Source organism: Cydia amplana, chromosome 20 (genome assembly GCF_948474715.1).
Source record: "Cydia amplana chromosome 20, ilCydAmpl1.1, whole genome shotgun sequence".
NCBI classification, from domain to species: Eukaryota; Metazoa; Arthropoda; class Insecta; order Lepidoptera; family Tortricidae; genus Cydia; species Cydia amplana.
The window spans coordinates 11,386,031-11,408,551 of NC_086088.1; the positions used below are offsets into that span (position 1 = coordinate 11,386,031).

At 36.8% G+C, this 22,521-nt stretch overlaps 2 protein-coding genes across 2 annotated transcripts; one reads left to right on the top strand and one right to left on the bottom strand.

Moving 5' to 3' along the window:
- Positions 1-3,432: 3,432 nt before the first annotated feature.
- Positions 3,433-14,826, bottom strand: LOC134657755 (titin homolog). The gene is made up of 17 exons (XM_063513320.1): positions 12,434-14,826; positions 11,643-11,875; positions 11,128-11,407; positions 10,802-10,915; positions 10,183-10,360; positions 9,594-9,723; positions 9,124-9,313; positions 8,164-8,332; positions 7,992-8,065; positions 7,373-7,900; positions 7,053-7,237; positions 6,791-6,947; positions 6,594-6,707; positions 5,804-6,526; positions 5,424-5,717; positions 4,615-4,808; positions 3,433-4,116 (listed from the first exon to the last, which is right to left on the bottom strand). Exons 1-17 carry the CDS (start codon positions 14,622-14,624, stop codon positions 3,433-3,435), a joined length of 6,438 nt encoding a protein of 2,145 aa, XP_063369390.1. The 5' UTR covers positions 14,625-14,826.
- Positions 14,827-15,053: 227 nt separating this feature from the next.
- Positions 15,054-22,319, top strand: LOC134657574 (TBC1 domain family member 7). Its single transcript, XM_063513151.1, has 6 exons — positions 15,054-15,355; positions 18,879-19,075; positions 19,686-19,864; positions 21,292-21,387; positions 21,805-21,934; positions 22,098-22,319. The coding sequence occupies exons 1-6, from the start codon at positions 15,139-15,141 to the stop codon at positions 22,194-22,196; spliced, it is 918 nt and encodes a 305-aa protein (XP_063369221.1). The 5' UTR covers positions 15,054-15,138; the 3' UTR covers positions 22,197-22,319.
- Positions 22,320-22,521: the final 202 nt, after the last annotated feature.

Sequence of the window (22,521 nt, forward strand, 5' to 3'; positions counted from 1 at the left end):
AGCAATTATTTCATGAAACCGATGATTGATTGGTCCGTTCAAAGACACGGACCAATCACGGCACGGGATTCTGACACTTTGACTCGAAGATGGAGTAAAACTACCGTATGTAGTGGCAGAGGGGGTAGCGTTACTGTGCTCAGTCTAGAGAGGATGTCTTGTCTGTGGAATAATCATAAAAACACTAGAATATGATTATTTTTTCAATATGTTTTTTGTAAGTTCATCTGTAACTTAAGAACCATATTACTTGATTAAAACTAAAAATATTTTAATCAATAAATTATTAAAGCAATTCTTTACATAAATTTTAAAATATACGTGAAGTCAATTACTAAAAATAAGTACATGCGAGATGAAAATATGCCAAAAAATATATTATTGTTATTTTAAATTCGGTTTCAATCAAAAGGAAATATTTGTGACATATTTCAATGTGGTTGACTCCTGTAGTCTGTTAGTTGCTTAAATTAATTTTATTATTGTACAGTCACGCTCCGTGATTGTTACGCCATTTAGGCTTCTAGCTAAATTGGATATTTCATAACGTAAGTATGGAACAACCAATTTAGCTAGGACCCTAAATTGCGTAACAATCCCGTGTGGTGACTGTACCTGTGTCTGTAGTAGTGTCCGACCATAATCGGTTTGTTTTTTACCGAAACCGAACCTTCGACCCAAACATGACTTTTATACCGTAACCGAACCTTCGTCCGAAGCATGAATTTTATTCCGAAAGCGAATCTTTGGTCAGACACTAATCTTCCGTAACAATGGTGTTCCGGACAATAGGTAGGCGTGCGCGAAGCCGAAGCCATCACGTAGAAGCCCTTTTGACACTAAAATATAAGGGGTCCACCGAGCGGATTTTTTTATTTTTTTTATTTATTATTTAAATCAATAGTTAAGAATTATTTATAAGTTTTATAACGTACCTACTCTAGATAGTTTATGGGGTCAATTTTAAAGACATTTGTCAGGGTATAATAACTCGGAACGAAATTGTTTGCAGTGATACACAGTGGTGTAATGAAAGTGATGAAATTCGCATGTGTCTAAATGAGCCCTTAGTTTCGTAATAATTTTAGCAATAATGCGTCAATTTGTTATTATTAAAAGTTAAACCACTGGTGCGAAACCGACGATTTTTTTTCATTCTACCAAATAAGGTACTCGAAGCATTATACAGGGTAACATCGGAGACGTGAACAAAATGGTAATTATGCAATGCTCGTATCAATGCGATTATCGGAACTTATGTACGAATAGTATACCATCATTTGATGAAGGAAAACATCGTAATAAACCGGACTAATCCCAATAAGGTGAGATAGATGGCAGTCGCTTCCACTTTCATGAAAACTAGTGCCTACGCCAATTCTTGGGATTAGTTGCCAAGCGGACCCCTGGCTCACTTAGCCGTACTAAATGCCGGGACAACGCCAAAAAAAAGATGCAATTTTAATGCAAATAGGTATAAGTACACGTCTTATGTTAATTATAGATATATTATGATTATGACACACTTAATTTTTTTATAAAAAAAACATTGAAGCTGTTAAAGTAAGCAAATATTATTTAGGTTCACGTCTCCGATGTCACCTTTTATTTTGAAATAGTTACATGGTGGAATAAAAATACGTTTACATTTTTTTTAAAGTGCGTATGATAATTTCAAAGGTTTGTGGTAAACCAAAGGGAAATATTTTGAAAGATACTTTTGTTTGAGTTAAATGATTGTAGTTTAAGACATTTTGTGAAATATGTGTAAGAAAATTATTAGTAAAAAAGTTGTGAACGTATTTTTGGCATCCTGTATGAACAATGCAATGCGTCGGTCGGTCGTCGGTCTGTCTTAGAGATGGGCCGAATATAGAGTGTGCCGAATACCGAATAATTACCGAATATTCGGCCCATCTCTAGTCTGTGTTAGTTGTTTAAGAGTACAGTCAGCAGCAGAAGTTGCTAAGCGGACGAGGTGTTCGAAATGATCTTGACGCGACTTTATTGTTAAGAGAACAAGAGCGCGTTAAGGTAATTTTGAACACCTCGCCCGCTTAGCAACTTCTGCTGCTGACTGTACGATGAGTTTTTATATCCTGTTGAATTGAAAATAGTCGAAATAACGTTGAGAATTATTTTTATATTATATATTAAGTATTGGGTATTACTATAAATAGGTGCAATAACTATTTTAACGATTAACGAAATATATATTGTAGTTTTATAATGCTGCGTTTTATTACGAGAAATAGTTAAACTTTCGAACGCTGAGAACCCTTCTTATTTAAAAAATGCGACGCAATCAAATTATGATAAAGCCTGTCCAGAAATATATGATCATTGTCAAGAGGGCGCTGTTATTCTCATAATATGTATAGGGTGACCGTTCAGTATAGTATGAAAAAATTAGTTACAGTGAAATTCCGCAACATGGCGCGTGATCGTATATTCCTGGTCAGGCTTTACCTAATTTTGCCAATGCCACTCTTTCGTATGTTATTGAGAGTTCGATTGTTAAAAAATGAGTAATATTTACACTTTCATTTGAATAAAAAGATGCACTGATCAGAGAGCTACTAATCCTATGCCAATAGGGAATACTAAGCTAAACTCTGCGTAGAGCGCGCCACTTCCGCAGTCCGTCACAATCTAAGGGTCTACCGCAAACGAGAGTCGAAAGTTTGTTATCTAACCTCTCTATCACTCTTGCATATTCGAGCAATAAGGAGGCAGATAGCTGTTTCGATTTCGCGTTTCCCCGTAGGCCCTTTGTAAACAAACCGCCTTGATGTATCAATGTCATATTTTATTGTCTGTGAGAACTTGTCCAAAAACAGTTACTCTATGGTTTACGAAAGGCGCTTGTGCTGCACTCTGGCGGCAGAACATTGCAGTAATAGTAATACCTTCTATTTCAATGTTAACACTTGTTTGGGTTAAGTCCAAATTCGGTTTCTTGCACCAAATAATCAGACAAATAAAAATCTGGAATACGGACTAAACATAATTTATTTAAACATTGAACTAAACAAACGTATGGCAAAAATAAATAACTTCAAGGAACTAAATATCAATACTACATTTTGACGTAAAAATAAAGAAAAAAGAAATGAACTTTTAAATTAACAGAAACCTAACCCTAGTTATATTACCTAAAGGTTGAATAATTTCTATGGCGTACTCTGTCAAAGTAACTTTCATGATGATGTCACATTGTCGTCTGTGAGGCAAGTTCGGAAATTACAAATAGCAATCAAAGAGTTAAATTGACTAGAGAATAAGTGCAAGTGTAAAAATATTGTCGTTTGTGACTGCACTGTTGTATTATGTACCTATTCAGTATTCATGAAACAGGTAACTTTAACGTAGACACACTAAAATAGCACTGGTGTTTACTAATTCTAAGTTTCTATTTGACTTTTTGCTATTCTACTTCTCTAAAGCCTTATCAATTCCCAAAGCGATCTGCATTTCCAGAGTCATCGTCTCCTCGACTCTCTTAAAATCATCCTCAATGTTAGTTTGGTCCATACAGTCTTCAAATAACTCATCCTCTCCTGATAAATAGCTGGTAACGTCCATTTCTCTACCATCCTGACTTATATTATCTTGGATATCCTGTTCTGTATGACCAATAGATCTCACATCTTTAACATTTTTATCCTGATCACCACAAACTGCACTTGTGATTTCAATTTGACAATCTTTATCTTTATTTGTGTCTCTAACGTTATCTTCTTTCTCAATATTACTAGTTTCTGCTTGAACATCTTTACCAGCATTAGCATTTACTTCATCATTACGACTGACATGAAGTTCATCATCATTAAAAGACTTATATTCCACATTAGAATCATTGAACTCCGCAATCCCAGAGTCATCGTATTCTCTAATAGCATCTAGAGCGACGTTCACAGCAATATTTCCATCAGTGATGGTTTCCTCAAGGTCTAAAGAGGTGTCGCTCGGTAGAAGTGTGTTATCGTTGTCGTCTGCATCGTTTTCGTCGTCGGAGAGGGTGACTTGGATGTAGGAGGGGACAAAGCTGCCAGCACGCCAAGCTTGCTCAGCTACGTCTATGTGGGCACTTAGGATTTGGGATATTACAGGAAGCTGGAAAACACAGAATAAATTACAACGATATCACGCAACTTTTAATATGAGTAATTCTAAGCAGACGTGAAACTCTTAGCAATGAAATGGTTTGAAAACTAAGGATAGAAATACACAATACAGGAAGCCAACGTGTTAAAGTCATATGTGAAACAAATCTGCATCGTCTGGTCGATTTCCGTAATAAATTATAATGAATAAAATATCATGCAGCCAATAAAAGTGGAACGCCCATTAAATGTTGATTGAACGAATATCATCTCTTGCAAGTAATGACAATAGCAAGCAAATGACAAGGGATGATATGTGCGTTAAAATTTACAAAAGAAAATGCACAAAATCGTACTAAAAGCGGATCTTAGGCTCCAAACAACAGCTGAGGATGCAGGTGAGTTAAACACTAACGGTCCTATGTAAAAGTAAGCAATAAATTGATTGATTGAACGGTGTTATTCATAATTTATTGTGGCATAACGACAGATAGGGAAAATAACTCACCGCATGATCTTGCATCTCTTCCGTCATATGTTCCAGCAGTACATTGGTCTGATTATCAATCTTGCCCGCGTGACAATTCAGCGCGTCGTATTGGCGGTACATCTCTCGTTCTTCGTAGTGCAGGGTCCTGTCTAGGATCTCGGTCGCTACTGACTGCTCGATTCGAGCGTTTTCGGATACGTCCGAGTTTATACCTAATAATTTAAACACACAAACATTAACAAGCACCCATGTATAAGAAGATTCAGACGTGGAAGTGGCATTGAATTGGGCAAAAGCCCTTGCTACACGGTCGCCGACAAGCCCCTCAGACCGCGTGGCCTTGGTCTGGACGGACCGTGTAGACAGTTGTTTCCAACAAAATTTGACCAAAACTGACCAAGGACAGACCAAGGTCAGACGGTTAGAAGGCTTGTCGGCGACCGTGTAGCGAGGGCTATATCCTCAGGAAACGTGACACCCACACTGACTTAATATAAAAGAAATAGACACAGTTCTTTATTCTATATCAATGGACACCCATCACAAGTGACCATAACCAGGAAGATGCGAAGCAAACGGAAACATGATCGCCCTAATTTTTTTTTCATTGGCGTTCATTGCCGTTCCGTGGAGCAAGAGTTAGGTGTATTGGGAATGGAGTGGGAAGAGGTTACCCTAACTGCCCAAGAACAGAGTCAGTGGAAGATTATGATTCGTGCTCTACACCCCAAGGGTTATAGGTAGGAAGAAAAGAATTGTGCACTAAAATGTCCATATATAGCTTTTAAGGATCAAGCGGTTATCAATTTAAATTTTATAAAACTGACCTTGAGAAGGAAACCGATCATCTTTATAAGAGTTAATGGTGTCAATGATTGATTTCTTGGCTTCGCCTCGATCGACAAACATCATGCTATCATACGAAGTTGAAGCAGTTGGTACAGCCTCTTGATCTGAAGTATCGACTAATTCTAATGTATTTCTAATTGGATGGATGTTGGTAGTTTCAGATGTATTTTCATTATCATCAGTAATACATACAGTAGAATCTTCTTCAGATTTAACTTTAGATGAGTCGATGTCATGTACATGACGAATATCTTCGGTAACTGTGGTATCAACTGTGGAAATAAATAAGAATTATTTACTGACTACAACTTCAACATTTTTTGGCTTTAGTAAGTTTTAATATTTTTCAATAATTTACCTCGTGATTTTAAGATATTCGTCTGCACTTGTTCAATTGGCACAACTGTAGCTTCTAATGATTTATTGTCCCCTGAATCAGTCATAACGTCACTTACTGTAGTTGCTTCTTCTTGTGTCTCTGATTCAGCTCTTTGGACCTCAGAAGTACTGACTTTATCTGTCTTGTCCTCTTTGTAGACACTCTTTATTTTTTCATTGATAGTCTTCAGTGTATGTGTTTGAAGAGAGCTAGCTTCTTTTATTGATATTTGTGTTTTGTTCACGGGCTTAGTTAAGTTCTTACCTATATTTTCAGGCCTTATTCTTGTAGGTTTCTCCTTTATTATTTTTGCTTTCTCGGGCTCCTTCTTAACAGGTTCAATTTTCATCAACGGTTCTTTTTTAATTGTTTTCTTAGCATCAGTAGGTTTACTGACATTTACAGCTGCAATAGATTGTCGTCTAGATATATTTGCTTTAGTAGTTTTGTCTTTTTCGACGACGCAAATAGATTTGCGTGAACTGATCTTTTCATCATTTTTACTTTTATCTTCTCTAGGTGTAATATTAATCCTTCCTCTAATTGGCCGATCAACGTTACTCTTTCTAGTTACATTTGCCGTTTTGGCAATAGTCATCTTAGTTTCTTTTGGCTTAGTAACTTCTGGCTTAACTTCGTCTTCGGTACTAACGCTGTCCTTGTCACTCGGAATATTTATTGAATCAGTATCACAAGATGATGCTGTAATAAATGTATAGTTATCTTTTTTTTTTCAATATACAAATATGAATAAAGAACTCATACATACGCTCAGAATCGATCTTTTCCTCTCCAATTTCGCATTCAACTTCGAGAGGGCGCTGATCTACGTATTGGACTCGAATGGCTCCGGGAATATAAGTGAGTTTTATCTTTGACTCGTCTGCAAACCAGATAAATGTTTTTTTACCAAAATTTAAGCGAACTAAACCTTTGTTTCTTGCGAAAGTTTTTTTAATAACTCACCAGGTTTTTCACCACCAGTAAGTTGGCTCAAAGCGACTCTGTCATAAGCATTGTCGTATCTGTACGTGGTGTATTCGGCCTTCTTGGTTACTTTGTGAGCTGGGACCAGATCCTCTGACTTGTAGAAGTCATCCATGGGGTTCTTGAGATACAATTTCTATTGAGAAAAATATACTTATAAGTAGATGAAGTTGCCATTAAATTTAAAAATTAGAAGGAAGTGTTTGAATATTTAATTAATTGGAACACAATATATTGTTACCATAGGATCCACAGCTGGTTCACCACGTGCTATTCTCGCATCTCGTTCCGCCATATCTCGGTCAAGCTCGGCGAATATTTCCAGGTCTTCAGCGCTGGGCTTCAAATCCTCATCATCGTCTTCTGGGTTATTGGACTTGACACTTTGCATGTAGTTCATGAGGGAGACACCTTCACCAGCGGCGGCTACATTACGAAAAAGGTTAAAATAAATATGTTAAATAGGTTCCTAAACTACTACTACTTTATATTACTGCTACCTTCTACTCAACTCATGTTTATTATTTTAAACAAATTTTGGTCACAGACAGAATAACTCACCACTTCGTCTTCTGTCCTGAAAACTTTGACCCGGATTTTTATTTGTTGCTTCTGTATCCTTCGTAATTTCTTCTGGTTTATTTTCTTCCTGTTTTTGATTATCGTCACCCTTTCCATTATTAGTTTTAGTCTCAGATTTATTATCGTCTGATTTATTTCCATCATTATTTTTAACGGTGTCACTTTCTGTTACTTCATGTTTTATCTCAGATTTATCATTGGACTTGATTTCTGTTATCAAAATCTTTTTAAATGGTTTCTTATTAGCGCTATCATCATCCAGTGTTTCAGTTTTAGCTTCACCAGTCGGAACCATTTCCTTAGCAATCTTATTATCATGATCTATCACTAGGTTATCTTCTTCTACAATACCAGTTAATCTGGTGCATTCTCCAGCTTTTTCTGTATCTTCTCTAACAACCGTTTCTTGAGATTCAATCATTTCAATTAACGGTTTTTTCTCAGCCTTACTATCCTCTTTTTTATCTTCCTCAATAACCTCTTCTGTTTTAACCTGGTTTTTGGTCGCTGAAATATTTATAAAACATAATTTTACTGTATGCAAGTATTAAACACTTTAATATGTCAAGTTGAGATAAAAGTAAAAATGCAGTCATACTCAGTTTTTGAGGCTTTTTAGACTGCTGCCCGAAAATCAAGTTGTTAATACTTTTGAAGTCATTTACAAAACTCCTGCAAAGAAAAGTAGAAAATATATGTAAAGTATCATTCTATGGAACTTGCGAACTATGTAAACAAAAGTCACTAATAAGCATATTTACAATACTCACCCAGCCTCCTGATTCTGCATCTGCATCTTCAAATCTCCCCTGTACCCGTACCAGTAGTCGTCGAGATGTTGCTCAGACACTGGCGGTCTCGGAGGCTCTTCCTTGATCTCCTGGATGTAACGGCTCCCCCGCATGAACGGGGACCATTGGATGTCAGTGGTCACTGCACCTGTGCCGTCATGCCGTGGAACCATTGTTAGTTACTGTCGGTAAGGTGGTGAGGCAAGGTGTTCAAAATTGTTTGAACAGCAAGTTAAAACTATGGCTTGAGCCCTGAGGAACCCTGTCTACAATTTTATGCAAAATACCTTTATAACAAACGTTCTTTCCTCTTGGTCCTGGCTTTTATCCCATTTTACTTGGGGTCAGCCCTCCTAGTAGTTCTGCGCCACATCACACGGTTCTTTAAGCTTTTTTTAAGAAATGAGCCAGTTGTACCAAACCCTATGATGACGTAGCTTAATAATTTAATTTGCTAATATTTTGTCGTATGAAGAGGCTTGTAATTTTCTTCTAAGTAACGTAAATTAGTATAAATTAATTTTGTATTAAGTAGAAACGTCTGCAAACGATGCTATAAAGCTTAATAATTTAGTATGCTGGTGCAATGGCTATATGTACTCTTTTCTACATTCCAATATCATGGCCCGATGGAAGACCAGCGCTAGCCCAGCCAGGCTAGCACCATGCTGAGTCGAGTCGGGACCATTTCGTGGCTTATATGTTGTGTTACGTGTTGTTTTCTCCTTTTATTTTGCCACGAATAAACGCACTCTATTATATTCTATTCTATAACATTAATTACATCATCCTTGTCCATGATCCTTAGAATAAATTTATAAAAGTGAAAAATTACTGTGTTGGGTTGGCTTGGGTTGGGTGGGGTTTTTCCACTTATAAATTTATTCTAAGTAAAAGCATCGTTCGCAGACGTTTCTGCTTGTTACAAATTTAAATTACCTTCATCCTTTTTGCCCTCGTCCCCGCTATCTTCACTATCTTCACTCGTAGAATCATTAGCTTCTGATCCAGAAAGCATGTCGTCTACTACTCCTTTAGCTTTTACATCAATTGGACCAGATTTATCTTCTGTAGATGAAGCTTCCAGTTCTACCACTTTCGGTTTCGTCTCTTCAGGAGATTCTTCTTCCTGGTGATTAGATTTTAAGCTATGTTACAAAATTATTAAATTATTGTATTTTGATAACTAGGCACCACTACAGGCAACTATATACAAGTTGAGGAAAGATTACAAAAAATTTAAAAAAATCTCGGAAAAGTTCACAAGAAATAAAGGAAATATCCATTTTACAAACCCAATACAAAATGATACAATTTCCAAATTTATTCTCCGTAAAATATTCCGTCAGCAGTGTCAGCACTTCGCCAACTACACAATCCCAATGTTCCAAATAACAATAAAATCTTACTTTGGGTGGTAGTCCCAACTTTTCTCTCTCCTCTCTTTCTTTCTTGTCACGTTCTGCTCTCTTCTCGTCGCGCATTCGTATTAGATAACGCACGCTTTGCATCGTCTTCTCGTGGTCTTTTGCTATCCAACTGTAATAGAATCAAGTACCATTGCCCACACTGTTAATTGACTATCGGTAAACCTTATTACAAAAGGCATAAGGTCCACCGATGGCCAGTTAAGAGTGTTGCTGTTTGTACCGACTAAATGAAGATTTTTAAATTTCGGAGAAGCCTTAGACCGAGTAGATGCAACTCTAGTTATCTCAAAAAGTGTAACTTAGAGATAACTATAGTCTGCCCAAATAATGTACCTAGGAATGAAGGATTTAGGAGTGAATTTCGCTCCTTTTAGTGACGAGAACGGTTGAACAAACTAATTATTATTTAACAAATTTAGGAGAGTCTTTGCAAAACGGCTTATTTATCTATGAACACCATACAAAAATAAGCCCTTTTGAAAAGACTCCTGTCCTTCTCCAGGATTTGCAGTTTCGACCAAAGCTCAACTCACACTACTTCCCCAGTTCTAGGTCAAAAATGTCATACCGTTGCCTCTCAGCAATTTCCTCTTCAACCCCTCCGCGCTGCCAAGCCTCAGCACATGCTCGGTCGCGAGGGAACACAGGTCTGTTGTCCAGATTCAACAGCTCCTTCAGCCGAAGGGTTAACGTCTTGCGGTAGGCAGGAATGGCGCGGATTACCGGATTGCCGGTTAACACCAAAACTGGAAACGGGAATTTTTGAGATTTGAGTGTAGGTAATAAAGAGTCTTACTATAAGGGCATTCCACAAAAAGGTTTACTTTGACGGGACTTGTATAGCAGCTATCTTATATTTAAAGCCATCACCATACCTTATTGGTTTCTTATCATTATTAGAATCGTTAAAAAAAAAGCTTCACGTACCCGACACTTTTTTGAAATGCCACATAATATAAACTTCTCCGTCTCTCTCACACATCTGGTACGAAGGCCGAGCTCCGCGTAGGGCTGAAGGCCCGAAGCGTCACATGAGAGGGGAAGTTGGAGGTTAAACACCACCCAATAGTAAAAGTGCCCTAGACAATTATAAATCTGGTACCAGTTTCTCTGACAGGCGTAACTCAACTAAAGTTACGACTTATTTTAAAGCTGCAGAAAACGTAAATATTAAGTTGCATAAAAACCTTTTAGAATTTTCATAGCCTCAAGTACGTCCACGATAAGAGGGTCTTCAATGCGATTGTAAGATAGGTCCAGGACTGATAGATTGTTGCAAAACTTCAGCTGTTCCAAGTCACCTAGAACATAGAATCAAAATGTAGGCACCAGTTAAATCAAATTCTATTGATTAATAAATAAGCCTACTTGTAGAGTTCATTCAACTTATCCTCTACCTGTTCTTATATTATGGTTCCTACTTCTTGACGGGAAGAAAAGTTTTTACCCTTACTAAAACTTTAACCTAAGATCTTCAGTTTCTAAAGTAGCCGTGAGTGTAGTGGGTACTTACTGACAGAAGACAGCATATTATGAGCAATACTCAACGTATGCAAATCTGGCACTGCGTCTAAATTCTCAATCTTTGGCACAAAATTGTGGTCCAAATTCAAAGTATCCAACTTCGGGCATCCCGTTAGATTCTCGATCTTCTTTATAATGTTGTAGTGGAGATACAAGCATTTAAGTTCGGAGAGTGTATCAAGGCCTTCTATGCGTAAGATCCCATTGTTTTCTAGGAAAATGCATTTTAGACCGGTATATTCTTCCAAGTTTTCGATCTTGGAGAATCCCTGAAGAAAAGACAAGAATTAACCGAAATTTAATCGCAGAATGAAGACTTCAAATATCCGGCACAGAGCTTTGAGATAATTTCTGATTCCGATATTTTGCTTTGTAATTAATGAAAATGAGAATTCCAGTTTCAGGATTTAATGATGTTGTCTTTTTACCGTTTGTCTCATTTTTGGAACTACCCCATAGCACCTATCCTATAACATGATTATTGATTACATTAATAGATCTTACCTTGAAATGCAAGTACAATATATCATTCAAGTAAGGAGTACTATACAATTTGTGCTCCTTGCAATGCTTCTTGATAAATTCCTTCGTCATCTGTGGTCCTCTATTCATCTCCTCGATCTCCTTATCTCTTTTTTCCTTGATCAGTCTCTTCCGTTCTTTCTCCTTTTCTTCCTCTTGTTCTTTCTTTTTCTCTGCCGCGAGCTTAGCCCTTTCTGCTCGGATTTCTTCATCAGCTGTGATATTTAACAAAACATTGTTCATATAAAGAATGGCATTCACAGGTATCAATCAATCAATCTTCGTCAATTTTACACTATTAAACTTAAAAGAACTGGAGGATTGGTCGTGGTTTGTTCTATCTACAACAATAAGACGAAATACCACTTCTACTAGTTTCTGGTGTAATCACAGTGTACAACTACGTACATCATTTCATAGTACACGAAGACAGCGCTAGGAAATAGAATGCTGTCAAATCATTTCATTCAAAGATGGACAGTTGACTACCTAGATCGACTTTATGTAAGACCCGCCCCGGCTTCGCACGGGTTAACAAATTATACATAAACCGCCCTCTTAAATCACTCTATGTATTTTTAAAAACCGCATCAAAATCCGTTGCGTAGTTTTAAAGATCTTAAGCATAGGGACAGACAGGCAGCGGGAAGCGACTTTGTTTTATACTATGTAGTGAAGCTCGCTTGCTGCAGATTTTTGGTTTGCTGAGAAGGTTATGTCCTAAATTAATTTAATTAATTTTATATCACTGCAAAATTGATCTAAAAACTTACATTTAACATCGCCGATGCTTGATTCGTCAATAATCTCTGGTTCAACTTCTATTACATGTTTTCCAGCAAAGTCACCTTGCGCTTTCATATCGACATCATTAGCATCATCTTGACCCTTTTTGCCATCCCTTCTAAGTAAATTATTAGCGATTCGTAGAACTTCCTTGTTATCTTTCATTTTATCTTTTATGTCGTATAGAAGGTTATCAATCCTCTTATTTCGCTCGATATCCTTGAGTTTTAAATCAGCTAGTTTTTTAGCCAAATCACCTTTTGGTTCAAGATTGGTATCCCATAATTCTTTGCGTCTTTTTTCAGTTCCTTCATTTACATCTTTGCTATCTTCTTTTATAGCAGCGTCAATTCCCTTATCTTTGTTCTCATCTTTAACTTTTTGCTCATCTTTCTTTTGTTTATCTTCTTGAAGTTGTTTGCTCAAGTCTTGCAGTGACTGCGTTGGATGTAGAATGCTATTTGACTTTCTCATTACTTCATCTATTTCTTTAATAAAATCTTTACATTCTTTACTCCTCATGTCATATCGTTCCTTACTTTTATTAATTCTATCTTCATGACTTTGTATTTCAGAGTTCAATTTCCCTATAGCGCTAAATATTGAACCAATATCAGCCTCTGTAACCGAGCTTTTTGTCTCATCCTTAGTGTCATCTTCATCTTCGTCTGATTCATTGGTTAAATCAATTACTTCAGTAAATTGTGTAGTTTCTGGGACCTGTTTTTGTTTTATAACACCTTCGTCTTTTAGTTTCTGATATGAAATTGTTGATTTTTTAGATTTTTCTAGTGCTTCGTTTACATCGTTAAGTAATTCATTCATACTATTGAGTTTATTTGTAATGTCTTCACGGATTAACGTACTAAGATTTTCAGCACCTTCAACAATGTTTCGAGCCAGATTTTTCATTTCATTGTATTCCATAGTATTGTTGTTTATATTTTCGTCATTACTTATTTGTAATATACCTTCTAGAGCATTTTGTAGAGTTTGTTCCATTCTTTCATCAAAACGTTGTGAATTTGAAGCCGTACTTTCCTCACTTTTATCGTTATTCTCATTTTCTGTTATTACTTCAGCTTCAATGACATCGTTACCTTTATCTTTTCCTTGATCAGATTCTTTCGACATAGGACTTTTATCTAGCAATGTATTAATACTTTTGCAAGCATTTTCTGTATCTTTCAGTCTTGTTTCAAAGGTTTTAGGTATGTCCTTTGCATTGTCAGTAAAGTTAGAAATATTTCCTAGATCAGTTTTTATGCGCTCCGAAGTTTTGGTTGTGGCTCTCTCAACTACAGCATTTAAATCTGGCGATATAGGGTTGGAAATGTTCAATGCTTCATTAATGGTAAAATTTTCCTGAACCTCTTGCATAGTTGTACGTTTAAACTCTCCTTTAACAAAGAGACTCGATGATTCTTTCAAAATTGGATCTGATAAATCAAAAGTTTTTCTGTCGTTCGGCTTAACATTAGGATCGTCATAATAGTCTGCCATTTTGCTGAGCATGTCTTTAGTTTCCTGGAACCTAGTTTCATAAGACTTGTCAGTAAATTGACTTACCATATTCTCAATAGCTTCAAAATCTTTATCTTCTGTGTTAGATTCTACTTTTTCCTTTTTAGTGGACACTTTCTCATCTTTATTTCTGTCTAATTTAATCTTATAGTCTGTTACCGACTGACATAAAGCTTGCATGTTTTGGTATTTTATGTTATTTATTTTTTCTGTATCACCTTTGGCTCCTTCTAGTTCTGCAGTCATGTCGTCGTAACTTGCTATATGTATATCTTCTAAAGGGATGGACATACCTTTATTTTTGTCAGCTTTGGTCATTATCTGAATTTGGCGCGCTTTTTCTGCAATTATCGGATTGTCATTTATGATCATACGAGCTTGTTCGCTTGTCAGTGGCTTCGTATGATCTTCGACATTGGTAAAAGGCTGTCCAGTCATCACTTCATATTCAGACCTTATTCTCCCTGGGTATGATGCGGCTATATATGGCCTATCTTTAAAATCTTTCAAGCTAGTTAGTTCGTTTTCGATGGCTTTTTCAATAACATCCTTGGGCAAGTTGGCATTTTTAAAGAATATACGTAACTCTTCTTTCTTTTTTTCTATATAAGCTGCATCACTTACCGGATTGTCCGAATTTCCGGACTCTTCCATTTTGACTTACCTGTTTTTTTGAAATATTTGTAATTATTTACTAGTTCACCTTGACACTAATACATTAGACGTAGACAAACATTTTCTGCTTATGTATTTCCATGGTTACCTATTTGAATCTTTTGTTTGGTCGAAATTTGAAATTCTCTGGAAAGGACAGGTTGCTAAGGAAGACATTGAGGTTTATTGCAAGAAGTTTTTAACTTTACTCTGTGAAACGAAACGAACGAAGAGTAGGAATTGATGATTATTAATAATTTAGTAAAAATCAACTCATCATGACTTTTTTACTAGCGTAATTGTAATTTAAAAGTTTATTAACACATAATTCAATTTTTTAAGATTTTAAATACTTTTCTTGCCATACATTCGAATAAAAAGTAGCTAATCGATTTTGAAATAGTACGTAGAAATAACCTAACAGCTGTCAATGTCAGATGTTGCAATGACAGTTTAATTTATGGGTTTCGATCCCTTGTTCAATGCCGATATCACTATGAATTTTCGTTAAAATATGCCTGAAGACGCTGTTGCTAGATTGAAAATGTCTGATGAACGGAATTTCCGTTCATCATACTATGAAAAGGTCGGTTGTCGAGGCGTCGAGGAGAAGAAATCTCTGGAGATACTAATGAAAGAAAAGCCGTGGGATAAATTGAAATTAAAACAGTTCTGCCTTCGGTTTACGGTACCAGCTGCTTATAGGAATTTAGTATGGAAGGTTCTACTTGGTAAGTAAACCGTATTTTCATATCATAAAGGATCTGTTCTCTATTAACGCTCAAAACTAGGGCAGTGGTATCCAGATACCACTGCCCTAGTTTTGAGCGTTAATAGAGAACAGATCCTTCAGAACAGATCAGTGCCCAGGCGTGTTGCTACTGGATTTCTTTGTTTGTGAACTGGTTGTTTATTTATTTATTTTATTTTTAGAATTATTCTATAATGATACAGTCTATGTTAATGAGAAGTTAGAAGGAAAATTACAAATGAGAAATATACATTGGACCTAGATTAATCATTTAAATAAAAATATAAAATAAATTGTATCTGATAGTCCTACTGTTCCCAATATTCAATGTAATCTTGTGACTAATAATAAAAGCAAATATAGTTTGTCAAAGGACTGACTCATTTCAAACATAGACAGAGAGAATCATACTATCTTTGTCTTACACTTGTACTAGCACTCAAAAGAAGAGGATGAGTATATTTTTTTTTGTTCTTATTTACTGACAAATTGGTTTGACCAACTAGAAAAGAAATTGACAGCTGTTTTACTCCCAGATGGATAATAAGCTTAAAACCAATGAACAAAGGCGCGTACTCGATAATCGTCTAGTAAGAAAGAAGTTATTAGAAACTAATTTTGAAGATTTGTTAAATATACAATGCCCAATTAAATTATATGAAAGCTTTACTGTTATGTTTAAAAATATTTATGATGCATGTTATAAAATACAACCGACAAAAGACGTAAATAATATTAGAGATAATAAGAATTGGATAAGTGATAATTTGAAAAAAATGATCTCAAAACGGGATAGATTGTTCGTAGTTTGGTGTAATGATCCAAAGAATATGTTAAAAAGACTAGATTACACTAAATATAGAAATAAGTGTAATAAAGCAACTAAGAAATGTAAAAATGAATACGATAAACAAAGTATATTAGATTGTAATAATAATATTAAGAAAGTATGGGAGAAAATAAACAGTTTGTTAGGAAATAATAAAATCCCATTAGACAGTTCCGTCCTTAGTAATATGGTAAACCAAGGTAACACTATTAGAGACATTTGTAATAAGTTTGCATTTACCTTTTCAAACGAGATAGAACAAATTAAGCATACGTGTAACGATACATGGTTAGATAGAAACAACTATGTAAACAAGGCGGACGTGTGTATGAGATGGCAACCCGTGCATAGCAAAGATGTCAAACGTGTAATTAATCTAATAGATAAAAATAAAGCGCCGGGGAGCGATCTTGTACGCATGTCTGATCTGAAGCTAGTCGTAGATAAAGTAAGTCCAGTCATAGCCAAATTAATTAATTTATCAGTTGCTCAACATAAATACCCTAATAAGTTAAAAGAATCTATAATTCGTCCAATCCATAAAAAGGGTGACCGTAAAGTATACTCAAACTATCGACCAATATCCATTCTCTCCAGTATAGATAAAATAGTTGAAAAATGTATAATTAGTCAAACAAGCTCCTTCCTTCAAAAAAACAGTATATTAAATGATGATCAACATGGGTTTCAGAAAAATAGAAGTACTGCCACTCTTTTGTCCAAATTCACTGATGAAATAAATACGTACTTAGACGATAAAAAATTTGTTGTAGCAATTTTCTATGATTTAAAAAAAGCATTCGACACTTTGGAAACAAACACCCTTTTAAATGGAATGGCCGAATGTGGTGTGGGACAGCCGCTAAACAAATGGTTTCGCGACTATCTCACATCACGTTCATACCGCGTTAAGATTGGTGACGACCTAAGTGATGAGACACTGGTACATTGTGGAGTACCACAGGGCTCCGTATGTGGCCCAGTGTGTTACCTAATGCATGTAAATAGCTTATGTGGAGTTTTGCGAAACTGTTCCGCACACATGTTTGCGGACGATCTATGCACCCTACGCGCAGGAAACAATATGGTAGAAACTTGTCGTCTAGTTCAACAAGACATAGACTCAGTAGTTAAGTGGTCTCATGACAATGGCATTATATTGAATTCAGATAAAACTAAGCTCCTAATTATACAATCGCCATATTTAAGTACAACAGAAATGCCCCTCCCTATGTACACCCACAGTTTCACTTGCCTTCATAATAACTTACACGATTGCCATTGTATACCAATAGAAAAAGTTGATTGTGTTACATACTTAGGTGTCAAAATAGATTCCGCATTTTCTTGGCAACAACATATAAATCATATTTGTAGCAAACTTAGGATTTTATTAGGAAGATTTTACCACCTTAGCTTTAAAGTACCGACTAATGTATTAAAATGCTTATACTTTGCCATAGTTGAATCCTTGTTAAGTTATGCTCTTGATTGCTATGGTCTCACTTTTAAATCGTATATGGATAAAGTAGAAGCGCTACAAATTAGATTCTTAAAGTTACTTGTCAATAATAAAACTAGAAACAGCTGTAAAGGTAATTATAATAAACTATTTAAAATTTGTAAAATACTCCCGGTCAGTTTAAAACACAAATATCTCTTAGCAGTTAACAACCATGGCAATAGGGTGCATATCTCGACACGATTAGAACATAAACATAATACAAGATCAGTGGCTGTGCAAAAATATGAAATACCCCGCGTTACTAACTATTATGGAGACAGAACATTAAGAAAAAGGTTGCCGTATTCTTTAAATAGTCTGCCTGAAAATATCAGGCTCGAGCCCAATAAAATTAAATTTAAAAAAGCACTAATGCTGCACTTACTGAAAACACTTGGGTGACAATTGTATGCCTGTGCCTGCAAATGTCACTCAAGTGAAGTTAGTTATAGCTACGATGTTAGTTTTAATTTTTAATATGTTAATTACGTTGATTATGTAAGTACTTACAACAGAGACTCGCGCCTGCAGTCAAACTGTGCAAACAGTTTTGCAGGGAACTGTATTAGATTATAAGTATTCATGTATTAATAATAACAAAAAAAAAAAAAAAAAAAAAAAAAAAAGCCCAAAGGGGTCCCTTTGTTTCACATAAAGTTTTAAGTCATAATGTATTGTGTATTGTTTGTCATATTATCATTAGTCCTGAAACTGAAACCGTTAACTTTTCAGGAATTTTCGTAATGTAATCCTATAGTAGGTAAGGTTTGTTTTATGGCAATCCTGAAAAGTTATGTGTTTCTAAACCAAACAAATTATGACTAACGAAAATACGGACAAACAATAGGGTAAGTGCGTTAGTTTTCGTCCAGCTCTAGTTTAAGTCCACTTGAGGAAATTCTAATATAAACTTACATTACTGGACAAATTTGAATGTATTGCAATCCTTAATGTCAAAACAATATAACTATGTAGATAAAAATGATATTTCATAAGTAGAAAATTAAAAATGAAATATATTATTTGTGAATCTGTCAAGTGGACGAAAACTAGAGCATGGACGGAAAGTAGGGCAAAGACCCTACATTATGACTTAAAACTTTTTGGGAAACAATAGAGACCCAAGCCAAAGTCATCAAATAGACAATAACTAATTTACTTCATTTCCAGACATCATACCCGTATACCCAGACTCACATACATACGTAACTCAGCAAAGAACGGAACAGTACCAGGACCTCCTATATGCAGTTGAGATGCTAGACCTAGCCGATATGTCGGGGCCTCGGAGTCAGATCCTACTGCAGATGTGGTTGCTGGAGAATGAAGAGACGAGGCCTTTGCTGTTCCCGGAGACTAATTGCTGTGTAAGTGATGCTGCTTGTAAATTGCTTATTCATGCAAATGCCATATAGTGGTCTTCTGTAAGTGATAAGGCGCATAGCTTTTTATTGTGCATGTTAGTTAAGTATACAAGAAACAGTGTACTTATTGTTGAAGATCCTAATAAAAACAAAATAAAAAAACAACGGGTTGCACTCAGGGAGTGCCGGCAGAAGTGAAAACTCAATGACTAGTGCAAAATGCACTATGCATAATTGAGGTTGACGCCATCTAGCGTAATTACTTGAAACCCCTAAGCACATCACTGTTAGTACTCGAGTTATATTAACACCAGTTAGAGCGAAACTCATTAGATGGCATTTAAATCAATAAAGAAAAACTCAATGACATTACATGTAACAGTTTTTCAATCAGGTCCGTCTTACGGTCACGTGACCGTCTTACGTCTAACATTTTTCCCCACCTCAAAAAGTGCACAGAGCCGCTAAAGAAGTTTTCATTTCAAAAATAGATTAAAAATTTCCAGTATCTCAGTACGCAGCGAATTCGCACTCGTGGCGAACTCGCTCTCGTTTTCAACTCTTCCTCAAATCGCCAGTGTGACAACGCCCATAATGAAATGTTTTCGTCCAGTCCTCAGACACATTCGTCCCCATCGCCGAGACGCTCTCCTCGCTGTATTCTGACGAGGTGGACGTGTACTGGCTGAGCAAGGGGCTCGCGGAGGTCGTGAGGCACATGCAGAAGGACCTCACGAAGCTCAAGGAGGCGTTCCTGAGCATGCTGGACAAGGAAGACCAGGATTTGTTCAAGTAAGTTTTTTTTTAGGGTTCCGTACCTCACAGACACATTCGTCCCCGTCGCCGAGACGCTCTCTTCGCTGTATTCTGACGAGGTGGACGTATACTGGCTGAGCAAGGGGCTCGCGGAGGTCGTGAGGCACATGCAGAAGGACCTCACGAAGCTCAAGGAGGCGTTCCTGAGCATGCTGGACAAGGAAGACCAGGATTTGTTCAAGTAAGTTTTTTTTAGGGTTCCGTACCTCACAGACACATTCGTCCCCGTCGCCGAGACGCTCTCCTCGCTGTATTCTGACGAGGTGGACGTGTACTGGCTGAGCAAGGGGCTCGCGGAGGTCGTGAGGCACATGCAGAAGGACCTCACGAAGCTCAAGGAGGCGTTCCTGAGCATGCTGGACAAGGAAGACCAGGATTTGTTCAAGTAAGTTTTTTTTAGGGTTCCGTACCTCACAGACACATTCGTCCCCGTCGCCGAGACGCTCTCCTCGCTGTATTCTGACGAGGTGGACGTGTACTGGCTGAGCAAGGGGCTCGCGGAGGTCGTGAGGCACATGCAGAAGGACCTCACGAAGCTCAAGGAGGCGTTCCTGAGCATGCTGGACAAGGAAGACCAGGATTTGTTCAAGTAAGTTTTTTTTAGGGTTCCGTACCTCACAGACACATTCGTCCCCGTCGCCGAGACGCTCTCCTCGCTGTATTCTGACGAGGTGGACGTGTACTGGCTGAGCAAGGGGCTCGCGGAGGTCGTGAGGCACATGCAGAAGGACCTCACGAAGCTCAAGGAGGCGTTCCTGAGCATGCTGGATAAGGAGGACCAGGAGTTGTTCAAGTAAGTTTTTTTTAGGAGTTACCTCAAAAGGAAAAAACGGAACCCTTATAGAATCACTCGTGCGTCTGTCTGTCTGTGTCCGTTCCTCTCCGCCCCCCTTTATCTACGAAACTACTGATTCTAAAATGTTGAAAAAATACACAAAATAGTTCTTTATCTATTGTAGATGGCAGGAAAACCTATTAGAAATGTGCAGTCAAGCGTGAGTCGGACTTAATGCACGTAACGCCAGTCTGACTCGCACTTGGCCGGTTTTTTTTTCTTAATTTGTCGCCCTAGGCCCCCTAGGGTGCACTGTATGTATGTAGACACCTTATTGTACTGATTGTACATAAGACAGGTTAAGGTATAATGAAATAGAAAGTATACAATTAGTGATGCGGTAGGTTGTCAAGGGCTAATTCAGTTAACACAAAACGTGTCGTGTTACAGCGCCATCTGCTTCAGCTGTCACAACAAGTTCATGTTAGTGATAAACAGACTGCACTTTTTTGCCACCATTGTAAAAACTGTTAGAAAATATAAAGACACATTTTCGACAAACATCGTAACAAATTTTACTCAAAATTTTAATTACAAAAAAAAAGATATTAAATATATTTTTTTTCAGCCACTTAGCGGATATCTATGCATTGGATGCGCTACCTCTAACAAAATGGTTCAACTGTTGCTTCGCTGGCGTATTAGACGACACTTCCTTAGCAAAGTATGAATTATTTTTATTTATAACTGTTATTATTTACTTTTTTTCGAAATCATCATCATCTTCCTCGCGTTGTCCCGGCATTTTGCCACGGCTCATGGGAGCCTGGGGTTCGCTTGGCAACTAATCCCAGTAATTGGCGTGGGCACTAGTTTTTACGAAAGCGACTGCCATCTGACCTTCCAACCCAGAGGGTAAACTAGGCCTGTATTGGGATTAGTCCGGTTTCCTCACGATGTTTTCCTTCACCAAAAAGCGACTGGTAAATATCAAATGATATTTCGTACATAAGTTCCGAAAAACTCATTGGTACGAGCCGAGGTTCGAACCCGCGACCTCCAGATTGCAAGTCGCACGCTCTTACCGCTAGGCCACCAGCGCTTACTTTTTTCTAAATATTAAACTTTTTTCTTTTTTCAGGATTTGGGACAAGGTGTGCAGTGGTGCGCCGAAAATATTATCATTTGTTGCTGTGATGTTAGTTATTACGCTACGACGAAATATATTGAAAGCGAAAAATTCTGAGGAAGTATTAAATTGTGTATCTGAGGTAATTATGTAGAACCTTTTTATACAACTTGGCTGTACGGATTTATAATCAATGCCATTTAAATATTAAAAAAAAAACAAAAGTGTTGCTATTATAAAATATTTGGAAACGTAGTAGTTTTTGTCTGATGTATTGAAGAATTAAAATTGTGTATTTTTTGTAGATTCCAGAGCAGTGTGAAGAAGTAGTAGCTAATAAAGCAATAGAGCTATGGCAATATTATGGTGCTCAGCCACAAAGCGATCAACTAGCGAAGAAATGATGTATGACCTTCTAATGGGTATAACCCATTAGAAGTAAAACAAGATTTTTAAGAATATAATTACCTATTCGGAAAGAAACGAGCTAAATTTTGAATACAGCTACTTATGAGCAGCTATTTGGTGTAGTACCTAATCCCTTGTGTGCTTTATAAATTCGCACTCTATTTGAATCTAAGTGATAATCGTTGTTTATTATAGAGTTTTAAATACATATTATTATAATTATAATGTTGTTTCATTAATGTTTAAATAGGTAAGTGTAGTATAAAAATAATAATTTTAGATTCTGGGGGGGCGATTTTTGAGTTTCGACCGCTCGATTTC